We start from the raw sequence: 24,652 nt of genomic DNA on the forward strand, positions 1-24,652 counted from the left end.
TGTGCGATTGACTAAAAGTTCTAGAAAATATTGTGGATTTGACATCTAGTGGATTGGTTTCCAAAATAGCATCATGGATCATGGAAATGCCAGACACCTCCTAGAATCTTGTATGGAATATTTAAAAAATAGCTTACCGTAAAATGGGGTGTTAAGGAACGGAAAAAATTTTCGTCCGCATTAATTTATGGGTTCTACTTAAAACTTTCAGGAAAAACAGTCCGATCATTGTCTTGCTGCCTGCTACGCAAATAGATTACCAAATTTGACAATTTTTTGGAGAAATTGAAGAAATTTAACAAAATGTGCGAATTTTTGGAAAATTTGAAAATGGGGGGTTAAGGAATTTAAGGGAATGAGCATTGGTGGCCGTACACTTCGTAGTTGCTACTCCGTGATTGACCAGAGCTAGCGGAATTGCACAGGGAACCAATAGATGAGGCTTGGGATTAGCACAACATCCTCAATGTAGGGTGGGGCGGGGAAAGATGGGTCGCGGGGCAAGATGGGTCAGTGCCATTTTCGAGCGCATTACTCATGTTTTGATTTTGTTAATAATTTTGTTAGATGACTAGCATGAATATACAAAAGTTTGGGGCATTGATTGAAAAATTATTCACTCTCATTGGAAATAAAAAATAAAATGGTTTTTAGCCATTTTTCTTATGCGATACATTCCATCATATAATCTCCATGTAAACGGCCGCGGGGCAAGATGGGTCACCTTCAATTTTGAACGTATTTTTGGAGCATTCAAAAGTTATTTATTTTTTATTACAAGACTATAACATTATAACATAAAATTATGATAATATTTTAGTGAAAACATCAATTTGCAAGTCGCCTTAGGACCACTCAAATCGTAAAGTTTTATATATTCCAAATACATTTATAAAATGTTTACTAGTAGCTCGTGTTAACTCAGTATGGATATGGATCATATATGAATGCGGAACAAATCTTATATTTTGACGTTTTTCGTTGAGAAAATGTGAATTACTTAAAAGGTAACCCATCTTGCCCCGCACTTTCGATCACTTTTTAAAACTGCTTGTTTAACATCATATTTTGTATTTATTGAACTTTTATCGACTTTTAGCATAGCTAACTAGTGTATTAAAGAGTAACGGACGAATACAAACCAATACGATTTGTATTTACAAAGTTATGGTGATCCATCCTTAGGTGACTCATCTTGCCCCGCCCCACCCTACACGTTCCGAGAGCTCTAACTTTATTGGGTCAATAACGGCGCCGGCCACGTCCTTATGGTCAACCGAGGGGGGAAAGGAATGTTAGTTCGACAACCGTTGCTACTAGAGGTTGTATATGTATATTAGACTGGGTCAACAAAGTCGATTTTTTGGAACAAAGCTTTTTCGATTCCTTTTAGTGTCCTAAACAACTGTGCAAAATTTGGGAGCGATTGGTTCCATGATCCATGATGCTATTTTGGATCACTTTGCGGTCTTCAGCAAAGTTTTTCAGCATATCCTAGGCTATACTTCAACGTCATTAGTTAGATCGTGTTAGACGAATAATTTCAACTTATGAGTAAAATGCAAAAAAGTACGTTTTCCCATACTAACTTCCATACAAATTTCAATCGCAATGCGGAATACGGGGACGCAATCAATCGCTTCCAAATTTTGCACAGTTGTTTTGGACGCTAATATAGATTGAAAAACCTTTGTTCCGGGTTGATATGATCAAATTTAAAGTTTCTCCATATAACGTTGATGTTTGTGAAGAATTAGCAATAAGTTAAAATTCACAAATACAAAGAAATTAAAAAAAAATAAATAAAATATAACGTTGACCCACTGTATATACTACTGTGCCCTCCACAGTTGTCGCGGGAAGGAGTTTTTGTTAGTTGGGAGGGATTGATAGTTACATAAATCAGGATTCACTTTGGTAAGCAATGTAATCTATGTAACAGTGAACGTACATAAAACACACATACACATAATTGTGACACCTCACAGTTTGGAAGAGTGGTGAGACCGTGAAAACTCGGCAGTGTGCTTGCTTTGATACCGTGGACTCGATATATTTAGGCAAAATTCTGTGCCGACACCAACAGTGACGGACCGCACAAACCAAAGGAAAAATTTCTGAAGCATATTGTAGAACAAAGTACTATGGTCTGCGCCTTTCAGTAGCAGATTGTACAATAATAAATCTAAATTTAAATTGAAAAAAAAAATAATTAAGAAAAAAACACAATTTGTAATCTATCACCTGCCAGACATTACAAGAATAAAGTTAATTCAAAAACATAAGCAAAGGAGGTAATTTTCAAGCAGTTATCTTGAACATTAACAAAGACAAAAACTAATGTCGCTTTCGCTTTCGCGGCGGTACCACACCGCCACGTGCTACACTTTTCGCTGAATAAACGAACATTTTCGGTGCAGTTGCATTGGTGTGCGTGTATAAAAACCAAAATATTGACAACTTTGCAAACGCTGATTGGTGGACACGGTTTGCACCAGGTACACTCCCTATTTTTTTGAGTGCTACACTGAAGACACCAGTCTTCCAAAATGCTTCATTTTACCGCAATTATCTCAAAAGTTACTGAACTATAAATAGATCACTGGGCGTAAATGGGTTAACCACTTAATATTTATAATGGCCTAAAGCATTCCCAAAATAAAATAATATTTACGTAAAATAAACATAAAGAAGTTAAAATAAAAAAATATTTCGTTTTAGAAGATTATTGCTGTAAAATATACAAAGAATAAACTGCCCCCACTCGCATAACAGTCCCATCTTTGCTGGGTTTCCTATTCATATGGGACTGTTATGCGAGTGGGGGCAGTATATAACTGAATTAAGACAGAAAATTAATAGTTTCCTAATGAATTTCTCCTTGAATTGATTTATAGTTTCAATAACTGACAGGCTTACATATAATTAATAAACTACAATTACAATTACAATGAAGTTACTCGCCCGGATCCGGGCTTAAATTGTCAATCTTCCCGAGCAAAGTCCAACAGCAGAACTACAGCAAATTGAAAACATGATTTGTATTCAGCAACAAATTGATATCACTTTTTGATATCATTTTATCTTTACTCAATTTTTTTTTTTTTTTTTTTTTTATGGGTTTTCAGTTGGAGCTGCGTGACAGCTTGATTGTCAAGGCTGAACCCGTTATTTAAATTTCATCTCTACCAAGACCAATGTTTAGACGGAATAGGCTATGTTGCCCAATTTAACACTAGTTTTTACATTGTGCCTAAGTAGTTTTAATCAAAATTTTGCATTTTCCCTCCCGTAGATGTATTAGTCATGTCTGTCTAGCCCTCAGTCATGTGAAGTATATGAAGCACCAGGAATGTTTATATCCTTGCTGTTACTTCTTGGAAATAACATAACACAAAATGCTGTCTATGTTGACAACTGTGCCTATGCTATCTCCAAGAAATATTATGTAAAATGTATAGTTGAATTAATTATGGTCAAATACCAATTGAAGACAACAACCTTTACTGCGATAACACCTATGTTGGTAGCCACCTACAGCACTGGTGCCATCCCCAATGATAGACACTAGTTTTGAACATGTCATGCATGGGCTTCCAATGATACGAGAAACGAAAACAATTTAACTATTAAAACAGAGCCAATCCGTTCATTTGTCCTATCGGTCCTACCTAGATAAACCAAGTCATTTTCTCCCCGTAACCTAGAAATGTCAGCCTAGTCATACACAAGTAACGTCCTTCAACTTAGAAACAATCAGTTTTTGTCCAAAATGTCACGTCGAACGCATTGGACGTCAATAAAGTGTTAAAGTATGGTCCACTGCACGAACTTGGGCCGGCCCGCTCACTCCCAAAGATAATTTGGCGTTTAAGCGGTGTCGTCACCACTCAAACGTCAAACCATGTGTGAGAGCAAGCAGGCCAGTAGTATCGTGCAGTAATCCATTGTTCGCACGTTAGCTTCGAATCTATCAGCACTATTATGTGCTGCAACTTTCCTTCCTACTATTCGGTTGATTTTACCAGATTTATATAAAGAGAATATCACTGGATATCATTGTAATATTTAAAAAAAAAAACAAATTTGTTTTGATAAAATTACTAATTTAAATATATTTAATTATTGTAAATTACTCAAATTATTGTAAATTTAGTAGTAAATCAAAATCAACCAAAAATCGTGGGAAAGAAAGCCCAAACAGCATTTTCAAGTCTACTGGCAATAAAAAGTTTTCAAAACCTGTTACAAAACCTATAATATTTCTAGTAGTGTAACGATCCTCAAAACCTTCTCCAATCCAACCGACTTGGAACTATTGCTTGGGAATAGACTCTACTGAGCCCCGGCGGTTCCTCCTGTTTATCGAGCATGTCTGATGCATATGATCAGCCATACTCCATCTGCAGCAGCCGGTTCGTGATGAACCGTTGGAGGCGCATTAAAGTGTTAAAAAGGTGATATGATTCACTAAAGAATACTACATTACAATAACCTTCACTTTAATACCGTCAAACCCTGCGAACTTGGCCAGGGCATTTTATCTTTACTCAATTTGATTTCAAATTTTGCTTTCGGTTTGCTGTCATTTTGAATTACTGTAAATGTTTAGTGTTACAATAGTTTTTAAATCTGGGACTCGATTTGATTAGGTTGTATGTGCTTTTGTCGATATAAAATTCGATCAGTTTATTTTAGTCATTGTAGCAATATGGCAGATATTTTGCAAACTTTTAGTAATGGAACAGAAAGCCTGTTTTGTGAGGATTCTGCTGTATGTATCAACTTTGCTCAATTTCAACGGTTCTCGCTATAATAAGCGAATACAACTGATCGAATTTTTAATCGACAAACGCACATACGACCTATTCAAATCGAGCTCCAGAAATCTTTTAATAAACTACATAAAGTAATTCTAGGGATATATCATTAGTGCAATTATATTATTGCATTTAGGATTTGATATCCACCGAAAAACTCTACATTTAACGATTTTTCATTTTTTTTGCGCTGATAACAAAAACAGTTATCAATTTGCTATCATCGATAGCAGGAATGGTTTTCAATTTGCTGTCACAGGAACATTTTTCTGCTCTCAATTTTGATGTTTTAACCGTTAAAACGACCAAAACGACAACAACCTGAGTTATCAAAATTTGCAATATCACAACATCAAAATTAGTTTTCAATTTGCTATCAGATTTTACTCGGGTTATGACACTGACATATATTATCAGCTATATTATATATATTTCTTGTAATATGTCACTATCCTGCAATTTTGCAGGAATGAAATTTTCTTCCATTTGTGGCTGTTCATAAACAACGTAGATATTTTGGGGGGAGGGGTGGGCGGTCTTATCTGGCAGAAGTCTACGCTCCATACAAATTTTCATTTTTCTAAGGGCAAAAGTTCACGAGGGGGAGGGGTGGTCTGAGATGACCAAAATTTGTCTACGTAGTTTATGAACAGCCCCTTTGTTTTGGCAACGGTTTTTTTTTGCATTCTTTTCCCTAAAATAGCCGAACGTAGCTAGTAATTTTTGTTCTGTGTATTTATGTCTCATATAATGAATTTGAATTATTTTCTCAGTTGAAAGGTAAACCAAATTTATGAAGTGTAAATGTGAATAGTAGATATACAGGGGATAGACAAAATGATAGGGACAGGCAAAACTTTCCCTTCTCAATTTTTTTTAAATATCTTGAAATATACACGATTGGAGTGTTGGGTTCGATTAAACTAATTACTAAATAACGAATTATAACCGAGACTTGTGATACGGTAAATAAGTAGTAATGAAACGCGCGTCCGTCCGGGTGTGCAGTCAGTAAGTAAACTGATATTTATTGTATTGTCTCCACACTGCTGTACCAGACAGTCAGTGGTGTAGCTAGGGGTGGATGCTACAGTTCTCCCCCTTTTAGTTAACAACATATTTATAGGTTCAGCAAAACTTAACTGCCGTAAGCATCCTTTTATACAATACAATTCAACGGCTAAACTTAACTACCGTAAAACAATTGCAAATCGGTGAAACAAGTATACCGGAAACTAATTCAACTTAAATGTCTTCATGACAAGTTACAATTCAAACAAACAAACAAACATAAACAAACAAACTAATAGTATTCAAAGTCGATGTCTTTCTTCAGACGCTTAGGTCGTTTTGAACGCCTGATAAACTCCTGTCGGTTCCTCGATGGTGACGAACGATTCTGCATACGACTTGACGGGCCGGCCTGTGGTTCGACTTGTTCGGGCGGCAAACTTGACGATTCTCGCTGATCTTCCTCTCGTGACAAACTTCTTCGGCGCGGAACACTAACCTCCACGTCAGGACCACGAGCTGTGACCCCGTTACGAACGTCCTCGTCACGGTAGATGAAAGATTCGGATGGAAAACCGTAAAATTCGTCTTCGTCGTCGCTAAACCTTTCGTCGTCGTCCTCTCTAGATCGTTTTCTTCGCTGAATTCTCTCGCTCCTTCCCAAGACCAAACCTCGGCGCTTCGGGGTGCCAACCAACTTGAGCTGATTGCGGTGAGCAGAGTAAACTCTTCCTCCAACAGAAACCTGAAAGACATTTGAGGAGATACGTTTGAGAAATTTGGCTTCTAACCATCGTCTAATATCCGTAGGTCTGAAATTTTTGTAGTAAACTATATCTCCAGGACGCAACTTGTCAATCCAGTCATGCTTCTTAAACTTAGGACTATGTACAACACACTTATCCACTTCCTTGGGCTTCGTCGAATGATGCTTAAAACTATTCTTTGGATGGATCAAATCCAACAGCGTCTTCGGTTTAAAACTAAACAAACGTTCGGATGGAAATGTTCTTCCGTCCTCTAAACAAGTATTCCGGTAACCAAACAAGAAATACGAAACCAGGTCTTCAGTACTTAAACCAGTCATATCCGGATCCAGTAGAAACTTCTTTAAACCTTCCTTGACTACTCGAACCATGCGCTCCGCTTGTCCGTTGCTCGATGGGTTATACGGTGGACTCTTCATCACCTTCACTCCATGTTTTTCGAAGAAAACTATAAACTCTTTCGAACTAAACGGTGGTCCGCCATCTGTAACAACTACGTCAGGTAACCCAAACCTAGCGAAAACGCTCATAAACTTTGAAATGACTTTCCTGGCATCTGTTCCAAACTTCATGTATTCAACTTCCAACCATTTAGAAAAACTGTCCACAATGACCAGGAAAACTTTGTTGTCGAAGTAGAAGAAGTCTGCATGAATGCGTGTAAACGGTTTAGTTGTAGGAATCCAATTGGAACTTGGAACTGGCTTTGCAACTGCATTCATCTGGCAACACACACTACATGTTTTGACGAAACTTTCGATGTCATTGTTCATACCATACCAGTAAACTGTCCTTCTTGCAATCTGCTTGATCTTGGTGATTCCTGAGTGATTCTTGTGCAACAGCTTCAACATCTGCTTTTGTAAACTAGCAGGAATAAACACACGATCCTGGTACAATAAACAACCTTCGACCAGTTCAAGATCTTGATGCTGTGCATAAACGTCCAAAAAACTACGCTCCAACTTCTTCGGCCAACCATGCTTCATGTAGAAAACTATTGTCTGTATAAACTCATCTTGCTTTGACTCGCTGGCAATTAAAACATGGTCCAAAGGAAACTCATCGTAAACGTTCAAACTTTTGATAAACTCTCGTTGCAACGAAACTGGAACTTCATCTGGCAAAGGAAACCTTGAGCAAAAGTCTGCATTGCCCATTTTCGCTGACGGTCTGTAAACAATGTCGAAATCGTAGATATTTAGTTCCATTACATATCTCTGCAGACGCGTTACGAACAACGAATTTCTGCCTTCTTTGCCAAATATGCCTATCAACGGTTTGTGATCTGTATACACAGTAAACTTTTTCCCAAACAAAAACTTGTGAAACTTCTTTATGGTACTCACAACGGCCAACGCTTCCAAGTGTAAAATTGGGTAGGACTTCTGCGAGTTAGTTAAACTGAAGGAGGTAAAACTAATGGGCCTCTCTTCTCCATTGATTTCGTGAGCAATCACGCCACCTAACCCATAACTGCTAGCATCTGTTACAACAACAACAGGCTTTTGTGGATCAAAAAACTCAAGTAGCTTTGAAGACAACAAACATTGCTTACTTTCGTTAAACACTCGATGACACTCATCGGTCCAGACAAACTTAACGTCTTTCTTTAGTAAACGATACAAACAGCTTAAACGTGAGGATAGATTTGGGATAAACTTACCGTAGTAATTTATCAAACCAAGAAACGCTTTCAACTCGGTGACGTTATTCGGAACATTAGCTTTCCGAATCGTTTCGACCTTTTCTGGACACGGCAACAAACCTCTATCGGTTAAAATGTGACCCAAAAATGGCAAACTTGTCACAAACCATTTGCATTTTTGCAAATTTACTTTTATGTTGGCTTTAGAAAGTCGTTCCAAAACCAAATAAAGCTTTCTTAAACAGTCCTCGTAATCCTCACCAGCTATTAAAACATCGTCTAAGTAGCAATAAACTCCGTCTATGCCTTGCAAAACTTGATCCATGACTCGCTGAAAAATAGCAGCACTTTAAGAAGCACCTTGTGGTAAACGATTATACGAAAACAACCCTTTAATCGTATTAATCACCATAATTTTCCTAGACTTTTTCGATAACATTAACTGTGTATACGCTCCGGCAAGATCTAAGGAACAAAAAACTTTCGCACCGGCTAATGAAGCAAACATATCCTGTGTCAACGGCAGTGGATAGGTGTTCGGAATGATCACCTTGTTGATCGAAACCTTGCAGTCGATCACCATCCTGATACCACCGTCTTTCTTCACTACAACGATCACCGGCGATGCCCACTCGCTTGCATCGATCGGTGTTATGACGCCATCTTTCTCCAAACTGTCCAAATGTTCAACAACCTTGTCCTTTAAACGCAATGGAACGTCATACGCACGTTTGAAAATCGGTGATGCTCCTTTTTTCAACACTAGATCCGCCTCAAAACCTTTGATGGGAGTAAACAAAGACTTATCAAAAACATTGGCAAACTTACCCTTGATATCGTCCACGACACGTTCCTCCGACATCGGCAACGACAGCTGATTCAGGTTTGAACTACTGCCGAACGCACTCCTCCATTCCGGAAAAAAGATGTCCAGCCAATCTCGTCCAAGTAACGGTGTGAACGAGCTCCCACAGCGCAAAACAACTAGTTTGACGAACTTCCGACGTCCGTTCAACTCCACCTGCACTGGAATCTGTCCTTCGACCACCAAACGACTTCCGTTGATCACCGCTAACTTCTTCGTACACTTCTGCATCGGAATGTCGGCGAATTCTCCCTCGTAGGTGTCCTTGCTGACTACGGAAACTGCAGCTCCACAATCTATCTCCATGTCCAGACGAATCCCCTCGACCAACACTGATCGGAAACACGGCTCGTTGATTTTGCCGATGGAAGAGATCATCAAGCACTCCATGTCCTCATCGTCCGAGACAGATCTGTTCAACCGCCGACGTAAACTCTTCGTATACTCCGTCATCTTCGGTTTTTCTGCAGGAGAATCCACAAACTTCACTGATTTCTTCTCTTTGTTCTTCAGGTCGTAGCAGAAGCGACGTGTGTGACCATCTCTGCCACAGAAACTACAGTGAAACTTCCGTGATCGGGATGAAGAACGATTTCCACGGTTAGATGAAACTGGACTACGGCTCCTGTACCGCTTGCTTGCTCCACGGCTCCGACTCCTACTACGGTATCCACCACGTGAAACTGCTGGCTCTTGTCGCTTTCCAAGCCTGTTTAAAACACTCACTCGACCGGATTCACGAGAAACTAGCTTTCGGTTCGCTCCAGCTAACTCTCTGTTGATGATGATCTTCTCCGCCTTGGCTAGCGTCAAACCTTCCTCATCGAACAAACGCTGTTGTACATCCGGGTCGCGAATGCCACACACAAGCTTGTCGCGGATTGCGATGTCCTTGAACTCGCCAAACTCACACATCTCCGCTTGCAGCTTCACAGCTAGGATGAAATCCTCCGCACTTTCGGTAGAACCTTGGACTCGTTGATAAAACTTGTAACGCTGGATCATGTCGTTCTCTGTCTTGTCGTATCGCTTCTTCAACGCATCCGTAATCTCCTTGAATGACACTGTCTTCAAATCCTTTCCGGGAAACAGAAGCTTCAATTCGCTGTACACTTCCTTGCCGCATGCCGCCAAAAACGATGCTTTCTGTTCATTCGGATCCTCCATCTTGTTGTCGATGAAGATCCATTCCATCTGCTCCAGGTACTGGCTAAACGGAATCGTACCGGGCACGTACGGCTCAACGTGATTCACTAACGGCATACTGACAGCAAAAAACAAACGACGAAAACTAGAAAACGATTTGATGAATTATTACACAAAACCAAACTAGATTTTTTTTTTCAGTGTAATAATCGAGAAAACTGATCAAAACAAACAGCTGACAAAATAATTGCAAAAATTTAAAAACTTTTTTGCGAAAACTTTTTGTCCAATTTTTCAACAGTTTTGACCCACAGTGCAAACTATGTTGTTACTGTGTCAACATGAAAACTTTCAAACTGTTTTCAAATGATCGTGCTCAACAACAAACTTTATCAACGAAACGTGAAACAAACAAACAATAAACAAACAAACTAAACTGTTATCGTCGCTCAAAACTAGCATAAACTATTTCTGCTTTTTCCTCTGAGCATAAACTATGCAACGATGTCGCACAACAATCTGCGAAACAACTTTTGTTGCGGGGAAACTTTGACGCAACACTGTGTGACAAACTACAATGTTGGATGAAACAAACTGTTCGTACGTGACAAAAATGTTCGGCTGCGACTAAAAGTCGTTCGTGTTTACAACACACAAAGCCAGATCACTGTACGGAAACAAAATGAAACACAATTTCTTTGCTTGCTAGGCAGAAGAAAATGGTTCAGAAACTCACTTTGGCACAAAACGGCATGCAAATTAAAACACAATTTCTCTCTTTATTTCTGCTTTCAAGAGGTAAAAACTTACGGTTCTTGCAGCAAACCTGTGCAAAGTGGTGAAACAAACCAACTCCAGGGCAGTGTAGGTACTGCACAAACTGTTGCTGTTCCCTCCGCCGTCGTCGTCGTCGCAAAGGGATGAATGGGGAATGGCTCGCTCGCAGTAAAACGCCCAACAGTGAAAACCACCAAAATCACTGCAAACTAGCACTTTTCACACTTCCCGGGACGCGAAACTACTCCACTTCTCGTCGCCACTGAAATATACACGATTGGAGTGTTGGGTTCGATTAAACTAATTACTAAATAACGAATTATAACCGAGACTTGTGATACGGTAAATAAGTAGTAATGAAACGCGCGTCCGTCCGGGTGTGCAGTCAGTAAGTAAACTGATATTTATTGTATTGTCTCCACACTGCTGTACCAGACAGTCAGTGGTGTAGCTAGGGGTGGATGCTACATATCTGTAACTTTTCGAAAAGTGCATCAAATATTCTCAAATTTTCACTGTAAGTTCATCAATTATTTGTGTATCAGTGGAAAAAATTTGGAAAAGATCGAACTATTCTGCACGAAGTTATGAAGATTCTAAAAAAAGGTATAATTATTCGATAGCCAACTTTGAACTGTTTATCTCCGGATTCAATGAACCGAATGCAATGAAGTTTTGACCATTTATGACTTATATGATGAGCTTTGAAAAACGTTTGACATAACTTAAAATTCTTAACACGGAAAATTATAACGATTAGATTATTTTTCTGATAAAACACCAAAGTTTCTTAAGTTTCAACATCGTTTCAAAATTCAAGATACTAGTTATAGTTCATTTAAATTCCCTCTGATAGTCTTGAATACAGATATGTTTTGAAAGAAAGTAACAACATAGGCGGCAATTCATTGAAAAATTAATGGGATGCATATTAAAAATAGAACAATTTACTAAAAAACATAAAATAAATGAAATTGCTATAACCTTTTCTCTTGTTAATAATTTAAAGTTGAGTCAAACGTTTTTCAGAGCTCATATAAGTCATAAATGGACAAAATTTCATTGCATTCGGTTCATTGAATCCGCAGATATAACAGCTCAAAGTTGGCTATCGGATAATTCTACCTTTTTCTAAAATGCTTATAACTTCGTGCAGAATAGCCCGATCTTTTCCAAAATTTATCCACTAATACACAACTAGTTGATCAACTCACAGTGAGAATTTGAGAATATTTGCTGCACTTTTCGAAAAGTTACAGCTAATTGGACATTTTTTGAAAAATGAAAATGTTGCCTGTCCCTACCATTTTGTCTATCCCCTGTAGGAAAGCTGAATGGTCCACTGCACGAAATAATGCTGGCCGGCTTACTCTGACCGAAAACTTGACGTTTGAGCGGTGCCGGCACTTCTCAAACGTCAAATTTTATGTGGGAGTAAACAGGCCAGCCTAAATTTGTGCAGTGGACCATTCTGGATAAATAAATTAATTTGAAATTGAACTGGAAACAACTAAACGAGGTTTCACAAAACAACTTCCGAATGCCACTTTGGAAAACGAAATTTTGGAATATTCAACCTTTTACCCCGGTGTGTCTTAAAAGTGAATCAAACTTACATTATTATATTGCTTTTTGCAAACGGGACAACTCTGAGGATTGCGCAGATGGGAAGACGATGAATTTCCATCCTGATCAAATAGTTCATATCCGTATTCGTCTTGCCCTGTTTGTTGTGGTGGCAAATGATGCTGATAGACGTGATCGACATAAGCAGTGTGCTCTTCAAATCGTTCGCCACAAGAACAGCACACGATAAACGTGATGCACTCTAGATTATTATAGTGCTTTCGGCGTAGAATGGCGTCTTCAAATACTTGCGAACAGAATGCACATGATTGTTCCGACCTTTCCTTGCTGTTCTGCACTTCTGGATGTGCGTCATGTACATGTTGGCGAAGATTAATTTTCGGCTTAAATTCTTTGTTGCACAGTTTGCATCCCTAAAACGTTATATTTTAGTACGTTAAAGTGAAATAAGCATAGCTAGTTGCAGAAATTAAAAAAAAACAAACACATACACTGGATTCTTTTCAAGGCTGTTAAGGTACAGATGATATATTTTTAAAATTTGCAAATAATTTCCATAACTATCTTATATTATTTTTCTATAAAATGTGAAAAACCGAAAACCCAATCATATTTTATTCTAAAAAAATGTCTGCTGAGCTAATAATGATGGATTGAGGCGTGAAGCGGGGACACATTACGGAAGGACGAAATTTATTTATTTATTTATCTATCACCGTCTTGAATTGTAATACAAATTCCCCAGACTGCATCTTAATCTAAGTTTCTAATCCTATTTTTAAAGACAAACTTTAAAATATGAAAATCGAACAGAGCACAAACACTATTAAAAGCACGAATACATTAGTCCAGTCGAGGGGGGCGACACATCTAAATCTCCGAATAGATATCAACGAAGATACATCTACCGTTTTAGATGAGTGTGCTACTTGCAAGATTTTCGGATCTACTTTGCACTGCATCCACTTTCAAATCCTGCCGAGCGCTGCTTTAGATAGGAGGAGATGTGAATGGATGGGATGTAGATAAGCGAAGGCCAGTTAAGTACAGAATGTGAAAAGGGTTTATTTGGTTTTTACAAATAATTCGTTCAGAGGTTTTCTCAACCTTTTCAACTTTATCCACGCAAACTATGTTCAGTAACACATACATTAAATATTTATCAAAGTATTTACCTATATTTTATTTAAGCTAAGTTGCATAATTATATCAAAAGCGCCACAAATTAAACGTATATGTGAGCTGGTAGAAAAAAAACAGGCTCTTTTTAAAAGTGTGTGTTAGCAGAACAAATGTAAATAATGCCCTTGATAATGCTTAATCATTTTCATAGTTTTTGCTGGTTTATGTTTTCAAAATAGATAAGGCCTGCAGTTCAGTAGCGGAATCTTCCAGCCACCTCTACCGGTAAACTCCTCATTATCTCCGGGCAGCAAAACCTCCAGCGAATTCTTATGGAAAATTGCGTAGACGAAAAAAATCAACAATTTATTCTGAGGAATTCAGCGGTAACTCGTATAAGGGAATGCTCCAGCTACTCCTTCCAGTGAATTTTCCAGCAGTTCTTTCTGGCCGGGGAATTCTTCAGTTCTTAACTTTCGAGAATATTTAAGCCAATGAGCAAATCTTGTCGATAAGCCTTCAGTAACTTCTTCCTGAATTTTTTTTTCGCAATTCCTTCCAAAAAATCCATCCGGTAAATCCTCCAGAGATTACAACTGTCATTACCTCCAGGCAACCCACCAGCAATTCCTTCCAGATAGTCATTATCCGGAGAAATTCTTGAAGGAACTCCCGGAGGACTTCCCGAAAGAACTCCTGGAAGAATTCACTTAAGGCTCGATTTAAGGAATCCCAAAAAAATCCCGATGCAACTTCTGAAGCGATCCCTGAAGGAACTGATAAAAAGATTCTTACTCCGAAGATGAGTAATTTAATGTACCCTGAGAAGAAATTTATATTGTCTTCCGGGAGAAATATATATAGGCATGCCCCTCCTTGCACAAAATTCCTGAAAGAAACTCCGGTAATAGTTCCTGAGCTCATCACAGCCAAAAACTCTGGACTCCAGAGTCTGGAGCAATTCGTTGTGTAGTTATTTCTTCCAGCAATCCCTATAACAATCGGTCAATCCTTATGCAACTCTTTTCGGAACATATTTCTGCAATTCCTTCCGGTCAATGCAACAACTTTCGCTCCCAAGAATCCTCCATCAATATTCTTTCCGGGAAATCAGCCAACCAATACTTCCCGATCACCCTCTAGCCTGGAAGTTTTCCTGGAATAAACGGATATCCTTTTCCGCTACTCCTTCAGCAAACCCATTATGGAATCTCTTAGGAAACCCTCCGGCAATCCACTAGAAGTTTCTTCCAAATTTTTGATGGAATTCCCGAAAGAACGCAAACAGTAATCAAATAAAAAAAGACAAAACAACGGAATCCCGGCTTCCGATGGCAATCAATTCTGGAGCTCGATTTGAATAGGTCGTATGTGCTTTTGTCGATATAAAATTCGATCAGTTTATTTTAGTCATTGTAGCAATATGGCAGATATTTTGCAAACTTTTAATGATGGAAGAGAAAGCCTGTTTTGTGGGGATTCTGCTGTATGTATCAACTTTGCTCAATTTCAACGGTTTTCGCTATAATAAGCGAATCCAACTGATCGAATTTTTAATCGACAAAAGCACATACGACCTATTCAAATCGAGCTCCAGAATTATATGATTTCAGCTAATCCAGTGCACATCCGGCTGCAGGTTTCATTTCATCCATAGCTCCAGCAGCATAGGTAGCACCCTAGCGGGACCTGTGATTGTGTTCCGACGTAGTAATCTCGAGCCGAGCCATACGAGCTCCTACACGTCCACTGGGTTGTTCCGCTCGATCCTCTTCTAATTGTGACAAGGTGTGCTTCTTGCTGATCCGACGACCAACCAAGCCATACGAGCTCCGACGCAGCCCCTGGGTTGCTCCGGCTCCGGTTGTTCCTGTTCCGGATGCTATACTTCTTGCTGATCCGATGACCAGCTTGTTTTGTTTTGGTCTTTTTGATCTTAGTTTGACAACAACATTCTTTTCTTTGCTTTCGTCGATCACATCAGATGTGTGAGATGTGAGTAGTTTGAAAAAAAGATTTTGAGATGGATTTTGGATGGAAGCAGATAGCAAGATGTAAACAGATAATGCACAGTGTATAAGATGTATCGGATTTTTGATGGAAATTAGATAATCTGGATGTGTCGCCCCCCTCGAGTCCAGTGGATTATTGATGCCGTAGCATGTCCTATAAAATCTAACAAACGGAAGGTCACGGTCACGTAGTAGTCGGGAAGGAGCATACAAAGACACATTTTCTAACAAAGACGGACAGTTAATGTTGCCTACTAACAGATCAAATACAAACAGTCTTTGCAAATTCTTGCGTCTAGAAGAGAGCGTCTCTAATGCTATCAGGGCGCAACGACTACCATAGTCAGGAAGGTCTGCAGGATAGGCCCAGGGCAGTTGACGTAGCGCGTACCGAATGAAGCAGCGTTGAACTCTCTCCATTCGGATGAACTGCGTAGTGTGATGGGGTGACCACACGCAAACAGCGTATTCCAAAACGCTTCGAACGAGCGAACAGTAAAGCGTTTTCAATGCATAAATATCTCGGAATTTTATGCATGGTGACTCCTAGATCTCGAATAGATTCAGCACATTCCAAAATATCCGGGCCAATTGCGTACTCAAATTGAATGCTTGAGGAACGCCGGGTGGATGTGATGCACTTGCATTTTTTGGTGTTCAGTTCCATCCCGTTTTCTAAACACCACTGCTGAATTTCGTTAACATCGGTCTGAAGCGCGCAGCAATCAACGAGCGACGAAATAGTCCTGTACAACTTTAGGTCTTCAGCATACAAAACTTTCTCAGATTTCAGTCGATAGCAGAGATCATTCACGAACAGCACAAAAATTAAAGATCCTACGACACTGCCTTGAGTTGAGGCACGCCTGAAGTGATGGAAAAGAGACGAGATTGCGTACCGTTGAAATGCAAGGCCAGATCCAAAAAGGCCCTAAAACACAACTTCCCATAATAGCTGTGTACACTATGGTAAAGAATCTAATCGTTTTAACGTTGAACTTTTCGTCATTGAAATCATCGTCATCATCAAACATTTGAAAGCAGTTTTTTCGTTCAAAACAAAAGTTTTTGCTATGAAAATATATTCACTGTACTCCGCATGAGGAATATAGTGCAGTGAATATATTTTCATGATCCTTGTTTTGTTTTGCAGCGAGAAAACTGCTTTTTATTGTCCGAAAAATGATGACGAATGCTTGAGCCTTAATGTGTTGAATATTAAAACGATTACATTCTTTACCGTATTGCAACCAGCATAAAATACACCCGTATAATGCAGGAAAATTACCAGGTACCCAAGGAATTTATTGATATGTATGACTAAAAAACAATCGATTTTGTACATACACGATAAATTTACGTCCGCGTAATGGTTGGTTCATTTCCACTGATTTTTAAAATAAAGACGTATGATAAAATTTCGTAGGTAGTTATGATGCAGAGCATAGATGATTGTACAATTTGTAGTTGTTACTACGTAATTGACCAGAATAATCGGAATTGTGCAAGGAATCAACAAACGGAGCTTGAGAGTTGGAAGCTACCGCTCAATGTGCATTTTCGAGGATTCCAAACTTAATTAAGCCAATAACGGCAGACTTCAGTGGGCTGGACACGAAGTGCGAATGTCGGAAGAAAGAATAGCGAAAACAATATTCAACAGAGAACCCGGTAGAGGTAGGCGACTTCGTGGGCGGCCGCGAACTCGCTGGCTGCACGCGGTTGAAGAAGATCTACGATCCCTACACGTTCGGGAAAACTGGAGGAACATCGCCCAAGACTGACGAAGATGGTGCTCTACTATACGCTCGGCGTTGGAGTAAAGTTTTTCTGTAGCCAACAAGGTATCAAGGTAGGTAACGGCGCCGGCCACGTTCTTACGGTCATCGAGGAATGGAAGTAAAGTTAGTGTGATGTAGATTACTACTAAAGACCGAGATCATTTCATCTTCTCCACGACTGTCCGGGTAGGAGTTGTTATTAGTGGGAAGGTGGTAAGGGAATTACTACGAAAGGCCGAATCACAAAAGGTTGAATCACAAAAGGCCGAATTACAAAAGGACGACAGCACGAAAGGCCGAAGGTAACAAAAGGCCAAGAATCACAAAAGTAGTCATTTTATTACTCAACCCTTTCCATTACTTTTACTAATGGTGCCAATGGATTGCCTGTAGGGATTGCGTCCAATGTAGGTCAGCTTGAGTAAAATCATTTTATTTTGTATGACGAAAGGCAAATAAACTCGAATTTCTCGCAATGAAATCTTTTCCAGAAAAAATATTTGGTAGACACCAAAGCGGTCGTCATTGTGCATAACCGCTACCAAATATTTTTTCGATTAATGTGTTTTACTTCGAGATTTGCCTTTTCTTACCTTACCGATCAGGCTAAGGCCGGGGTGGCCTCTGCTGTGCATAGTAGCCGCCTCCATTCCACTCGGTCCATGGCTGTTTGTCTCCAGTTCCGCACTCTGCGTAGGGTCCGCAGATCGTCCTCCACTTGGTCAACCCACCTAGCCCGCTGCGCTCCACGTCTTCTTGTACCGGTCGGATGACTCTCGAGAACCATTTTGGTCGGGTTGCTATCCGACATCCTGATGACGTGACCCGCTCATCGTAACCTCCCGATTTTCGCGGTATGGACGATGGTTGGTTCTCTTAGCAGCTGATGCAGCTCGTGGTTCATTCGCCTTCTTCAAGTCCCGTCTTCCATCTGCACTCCGCCGTAGATGGTGCGCAACCATATAGTTCATTCGCCTTCTTCAAGTCCCGTCTTCCATCTGCACTCCGCCGTAGATGGTGCGCAACACCTTCCGTTCGAAAACTCCAAGGGCGCGTAGGTCGTAGAGTTCTGCGGAGTCCAAAGTAAGCACGATTTCCTGCCACAATGCGCCTCTGAATTTCTCTGCTGGTGTCGTTGTCGGCGGTCAACAGTGAGCCCAAGTATACACGAATTCTTGAACCGCCTCGATTTCATCACCGTCGATATAAATTTGGGGGATTCCTCCCTGGAGCCCTTTGCCATCATGTACTTTGTCTTCGACACATTAATGACTAATCCGATTCGCCTGACTTCACTCTTTAGTCGGATGTACGTTTCCGCCATCGTCTCAAATATACGAGCAATAATATCAATATCATCGGCGAAACCAAGCAGCTGGACGGACTTCGTGAAAATCGTCCCACTCGTGTTTATCCCCGCTCTCCTTATTACACCCTCTAACCCAATGTTGAACAGCAAGCACGAAAGACCATCACCTTGCCGTAACCCTCTGCGAGATTCGAAGGGACTCGAGAGTGTCCCTGATACTCGAACTACGCACATCACTCGATCCATCGTCGCCTTGATCAATCGTATCAGTTTATCCGGGAATCCGTATTCGTGCATAATCTGCCATAGCTGTTCTCGATCGATTGTATCATTCGCCGATTTGAAATCGATGAACAAGTGATGTGTGGGCACGTTGTATTCGCGGCACTTCTGCAAGACCTGGCGGATGGCGAACATCTGGTCCGTTGTAGCGCGTTCACCCATAAATCCAGCCTGATATTGCCCCACGAACTCACTTGCAAACGGTGATAGACGGCGGCATAAAATTTGAGAGAGTATCTTGTAGGCAGCGCTCAGTAGTGTGATTGCGCGGTAGTTCCCGCAATCCAACTTGTCGCCCTTTTTGTAGATGGGACACACGATATCTTCCATCCATTCCTCCGGTAATATTTCCTCCTCCCAAATCTAGGTAATGACCCAGTGTAGTGCTCTCACCAGTGCTTCTCCACCGTATTGTAGAAGCTCGCTTGGTAGTTGATCTGGTCCAGCGGCTTTGTTGTTTTTCAACCGGCCAACCTCCTCCTCAATCTCTTGGAGGTCAGGGGCCGGAAGTCTTTCGTCCTGTGCACATTCTCCTAGATCTGTTACCACGCCACCTTCGGTACTTGCAACGTCGCCATTGAAGTGCTCATCGTAATGATGCCGCCACCTCTCGACCACCTCACGCTCGCTCGTGAGAATATTCCCGTGATTATCTCGGCACATGTCGGCTTGTGGCACAAAGCCTCTGCGCGAGCGGTTCAGCTTCTCGTAGAACTTTCGTGTGTCCTTAGCGCGGTACAGCTGTTCCATCGCTTCGCGATCTCGTTCTTCCTGCTGGCGCTTCTTCATCCGGAAGACTGAGTTCTGCCTGTTTCGCGCCTGTTTGTAACGTGCCTCATTCGCTCTCGTACGGTGTTGCAGCATTCTTTTCGTTTTTCAACTGTTCACATTGCCGTTGTCATTCGGAGTCGCGAAGCCTAGTGCTACCTATGGCGGATCGGATGTCACCCATCCTCAAGTATAGCTGCGCCAAGCTGCTCTTCCGTTGGTAGGGCCACTGCTAATTGCTGCGCGTAGTCTTGAGCCACTTCTACGTTACGCAGCTGCTCGATGTTGAGTCGCGGCGTTCGACTTCGACGCGAGGTGATAACTGTCGAAAGTTTTGAGCGCATGCATACCCCAAGTAACCACGGTGCTAAAGCCTTATTGCATGCAGATATACGGTGTACTTAGAGCAATCAGTACTTTACATGCAAACTTAAAGTTGATTTAAAGTGGAAATGGGCAATTATGCGACTGCTTCAAGATTATACCACTATAATCCTAATTTGATTCTATAATTGCCCACTTCCACTTTAAATCAATCTTAAGTTTGCATGTAAAGTAATGATTGCACTAAATACACCGTATATCTGCATGTAATAAGGCTTCAGCACTGTGGTTACTTGGGACAGCTACTAAGTAGTGATCCGTATCTATATTCGCACTGCGGTATGTGCGGACATTAGTTTTATCCGAGAATTTACCGTCGATTAGAACGTGGTCGATTTGGTTTTCTGTTTGATGGTCGGGTGATCTCCAGGTGGCTTTGTGGATATCTTTGCGGGGGAAGAAGATGCTTCGGACAACCATACCACGGGAGGCTGCAAAGTTTACGCATCCTGGCCGTTATCACTCGATACGGCGTGCAGGCTGTTTCGCCCGATTACCGGTCTGTACATTTCCTCCCTTCCTACCTGCGCGTTCATGTCGCCGACAACGATTTTCACGTCACGCGGCGAGCAAGAATCGTATGTTTGCTCTAACTGCGCGTAGAACGCTTCTATCTCGTTATCAGGTCTCTCTTCGTGTGGGCAGTGGACGTTGATGATGCTGTAGTTGAAGAAACGGCCCTTAACTCTCAACATGCACATCCTTGCGTTGATCGGCTGCCACCCGATCACACGTTGTCGCATTTTGCCCAACACTGTAAATCCTGTTCCCAGTTCATTGGTGGTGCCACAGCTTTGGTAGAAGGTAGCCGCTCGATGCCTGCTTTTCCACACTTTCTGTCCAGTCCAACAAAGTTCCTGCAACGCCACGATGTCGAAGTTGCGGGAATGTAGTTCGTCGTAAATTATCCTGTCACATCCTGCGAAACTTAGTGACTAGTAACTTGCAATTCCATGTTCCAAGTTTCCAATCGCAGTCCTTATTTCGTCGCGTGGGTCTCTGCCGATTGTATTGAGTCGTATTTTCTCCTATGTTATTCGCAATGGGGATTTTTACGGGTGGCTTATTGGGCCTACGCCAACACTCCTGTCTCGCCGGAGGGCCATCGTGCCAATTCTGTTTAACGTCCCAACCAACACTGGGACGACCACGCTGATGGGGCTACCACCTTGGATCTAGCTGGGCGTGGTGCAGCGTTTCTTACTCAGCCGCTGGATGCCAGAACAGACGCTGTTTGAGCCGCACCTCCTTGGTGAACAGACGCTCGGATCGTACCTCCTCAATCTAACTGAAGTCAGAAGGACAACATTTGCCTTTTCACCATACAATATTTTTGCGATTTACTTTTTAGCGATTTTTCGCGCATAGAAGCTAGCGGCACATTGATCGATGCGGAGAATAAAAAAAATAGCCAAAGCATTTAATTCTTTATAGCTAGGTACCGTCGTTAGGGTGACAACGGGTCAAAAATACATGATTCCAAATGCATTGTTCACAGAGCGTTCATGATTAACAATAAATTTAATCATGAATAATCATTGATAAATTAAAATTCCAATTTTAGTGATTATTGATTACGATTAACGATTTATTTAATTTTTATGAAAAAAACTAAAGATGATTAAAATATATTTGTTGTTTAAAATATTTTTTAAGTTTCCTGATTTAATCCACCTATGGCGAACATAACCCTTCTTACACTTATTAAACAGATTGTTCTATTATTCGTATATAACCTATTTATTTTGCATGATTGTGATTTTTGGTCATTCCAGAAAATATTGTAGATTTGGCATCAAGTTGATTGCTTTCCAGAATAGAATCATTGATCTTGTATGGAATGCTTAAACAATAGCTTACATATTCTGGAATATTATATCTCTTGTTAACTGCCAATCGATTAACAAATGGATAAGAAAATTATCGAGATACACGTTATCCAATATTCTTAATCAGTTGAATAAATTAGGTCTCCAGTTAGCCTAGTGGTGAAGGCTATTAATCGCCAATCCGGAGACGGCGGGTTCGATTCCCGTTCCGGTCGGGACAATTTTTCCGACTCCCTGCGCATAGTGTATCATTGTGCTTGCCTAACAATATACTGATTCATGCGATGGCTGGCAAAGAAAGCCCGTTAATTAATAACTGTGGAAGTGCTCAAAGAACACTAAGTTGAAGCGAGGCAGGCCAAGTCCCAGTGGGGACGTCGAATCATAAAGAAGAAGAAGTACTTGTGACCCATGGTTATGGCACGTTATGGATCAAAACCAGGCGTCTTATGGTATAAAAAGGATAAAAAGAGCCGGAACCCGTGGCTCAGTGGCCACCAGTGATGGAATTACTCTCATCACGAAGCAACTCGCGAGTGTAAAGCCAACACAAGGCTTACTCACGATTCCGAGAGTAAACAGTGTGTGAGTTTATTCGCACCCGCCTGCTTCGTGAGTAAGAAGCAAAACAAAAACAGAAACACTCATGAGTTTTTATTCGTGAAGAACTAGTGGAGGTGCGGGAAGTGCATTTTATATTGTTATAATAGCAAATCCAGTGATTATCCTACATAAACTAATACTTTATGCTTCATTGTTCCTGAAAAGCAGCACTACCAGTCGTTAAATTGTTGGAAAAAGTTTTTCATCAAAATGCAAAAAACTCGCGAAGCTTCGCGAATCAAATGCGAGTGCTTGCCAGCTTCGTTTACTCACGAATAAAGAGGTGCAAGTATTCTCGGGCCCCTGTTGTTCACGAGTAAGTTTGTTTTGGTTTGTGTCTGCTCAGCTGCAATCTTCATCATTTTCCATCTCTGGTGGCCACACGTTTACTTCATAAGTAGATGGTCATGGGTTCGATCCCAGCCCAGACACTTGCAATTTTTCGTCAGTTACTCTTCCCTCCGAGAGCGGCTGATACTTGACCCTCTTCTGAGCATACGCTCTAACGAATTCGGAAACTTGGATATCGGCTAATGGGAACTCATAATAGACCCCTAATCGGAATGAAAAAAGAACAAGAGCCACACATCAATATCCTCGTGCTCATAATTCTACCATGAACAGGGTAGAAAAGTAACAGCAGCGCAAAGCAACCAGTTTGATATAGTAGAATTAGAATAGATTACATTTAGGCGCTCTACAAAAGTGGAAGAGCAGCTGCCAATTGGAATCGGCCACGTAGTGCCCTAGAGGGCAAAAGAGCTGTAAATTCGGTTAATGGTACTATTGAGCAGGGTTATGATTGATTAAAGAAGAATTAGCAAGAATCACTAAAGAAACATAGTTATTATCGGAAACATATGTTAGATAGGGTGCGGGCACCGGTTTTGGCCAGTCTAATGTCGTTTTCGTTTTTGCGGTGGTGCTACACCGGTGCAGCACTTTTGCACCGAAACTGTTCGTTTTTGATTTTCGTGCTGCACCGGTGTAGCACTTTTTCTGCACCGCTCAAGATAGTGCAGCACTCAGAAAATCGGGAGTGTAGCAGGTGTACACCGCGTCCACCAATCAGCGTTTGCAAAATTGTAAATATTTTGGTTTTTTTTTTCACGCACACCAATGCAACTGCGCCGAAAATGTTCGTTTTTGTAGTGGAAAGTGTAGCACGAAGCGGTGTAGAACCGCCGCAAAAACGAAAACGACATAACAGAAATCATTTTTATAAAAAACAACCAATAATCCTATGAAAACCACCAATGTATCAAATGAAAGATTTCAAACTATATTTTGAAGGAAAAATGCAGAAATCAAGCCAATACTTGATTTTTGTATTATAAGTGGCACTGGCCAAAATAGAAGCACTGCCGCAGTTTTGGCCATATCAGTGTGTGGATTTTTATCGCGAACCACTGAATGGTCCATTCTCAGCTCCTCGAAATGCTGTTCATTCTCTTGTCCGGTTTGATACGAGAGCGCAATCAAGAGAGAAGATGCTCGACGACGCTAAGGGTGCTATTACTTTCACCAAATATTTGACCACTTTTGACAGATAAATTTTGGCAGGTGGTTTGGCTCTGTTTGTCCCTATTCGTTTTTCGAAAGTGACAAATATTTTTGTTTGCCAGGTACACCTTGGTCAAAATTTAACTGTCAAAAGTGGTCAAATATTTGTCATTGGTCAAAGAGTGTCATACTAGCTTAATGAAAGCGATGCATACGGTAAGAATATTTTATTGTCATAATTCTTTTTTATTGTAACTACACAACCTGCAACGTCATGAATACAGTTAAATTAAATAGTAGTTCAAGTTTTTAAAGCGAAGACGCATTAAGTACTGATAAAAATAACGATTATTCACAGTTCCCAAGTAACATTTTAAGTTTTGTTCGGCTCTACAAGAGATCTTCATGACTAATTTTATAAAACTTGCCATAAAACTG

The 24,652-nt window shown here is 40.6% G+C and overlaps 1 protein-coding gene across 4 annotated transcripts in view; it reads right to left on the reverse strand.

The window, feature by feature from the left end:
- The window catches only part of LOC109405544 (zinc finger protein hangover), a 140,082-nt gene that overhangs the window by 73,527 nt on the left and 41,903 nt on the right, over nt 1-24,652 (reverse strand). For 3 of the 4 annotated variants that reach the window (XM_062845952.1, XM_029868096.2, XM_062845953.1), the window contains exon 6: nt 12,651-13,034. The exons of the other annotated variant lie outside the window; for it this stretch is intronic. In XM_062845952.1, coding sequence (XP_062701936.1) covers nt 12,651-13,034 — 384 coding nt within the window. The remainder of the gene's footprint in view (nt 1-12,650; nt 13,035-24,652) is intronic. 4 annotated transcript variants of the gene reach the window in all.

The sequence above is a fragment of the Aedes albopictus genome, chromosome 1 (assembly GCF_035046485.1).
Source record: "Aedes albopictus strain Foshan chromosome 1, AalbF5, whole genome shotgun sequence".
Classification (NCBI taxonomy): Eukaryota; Metazoa; Arthropoda; class Insecta; order Diptera; family Culicidae; genus Aedes; species Aedes albopictus.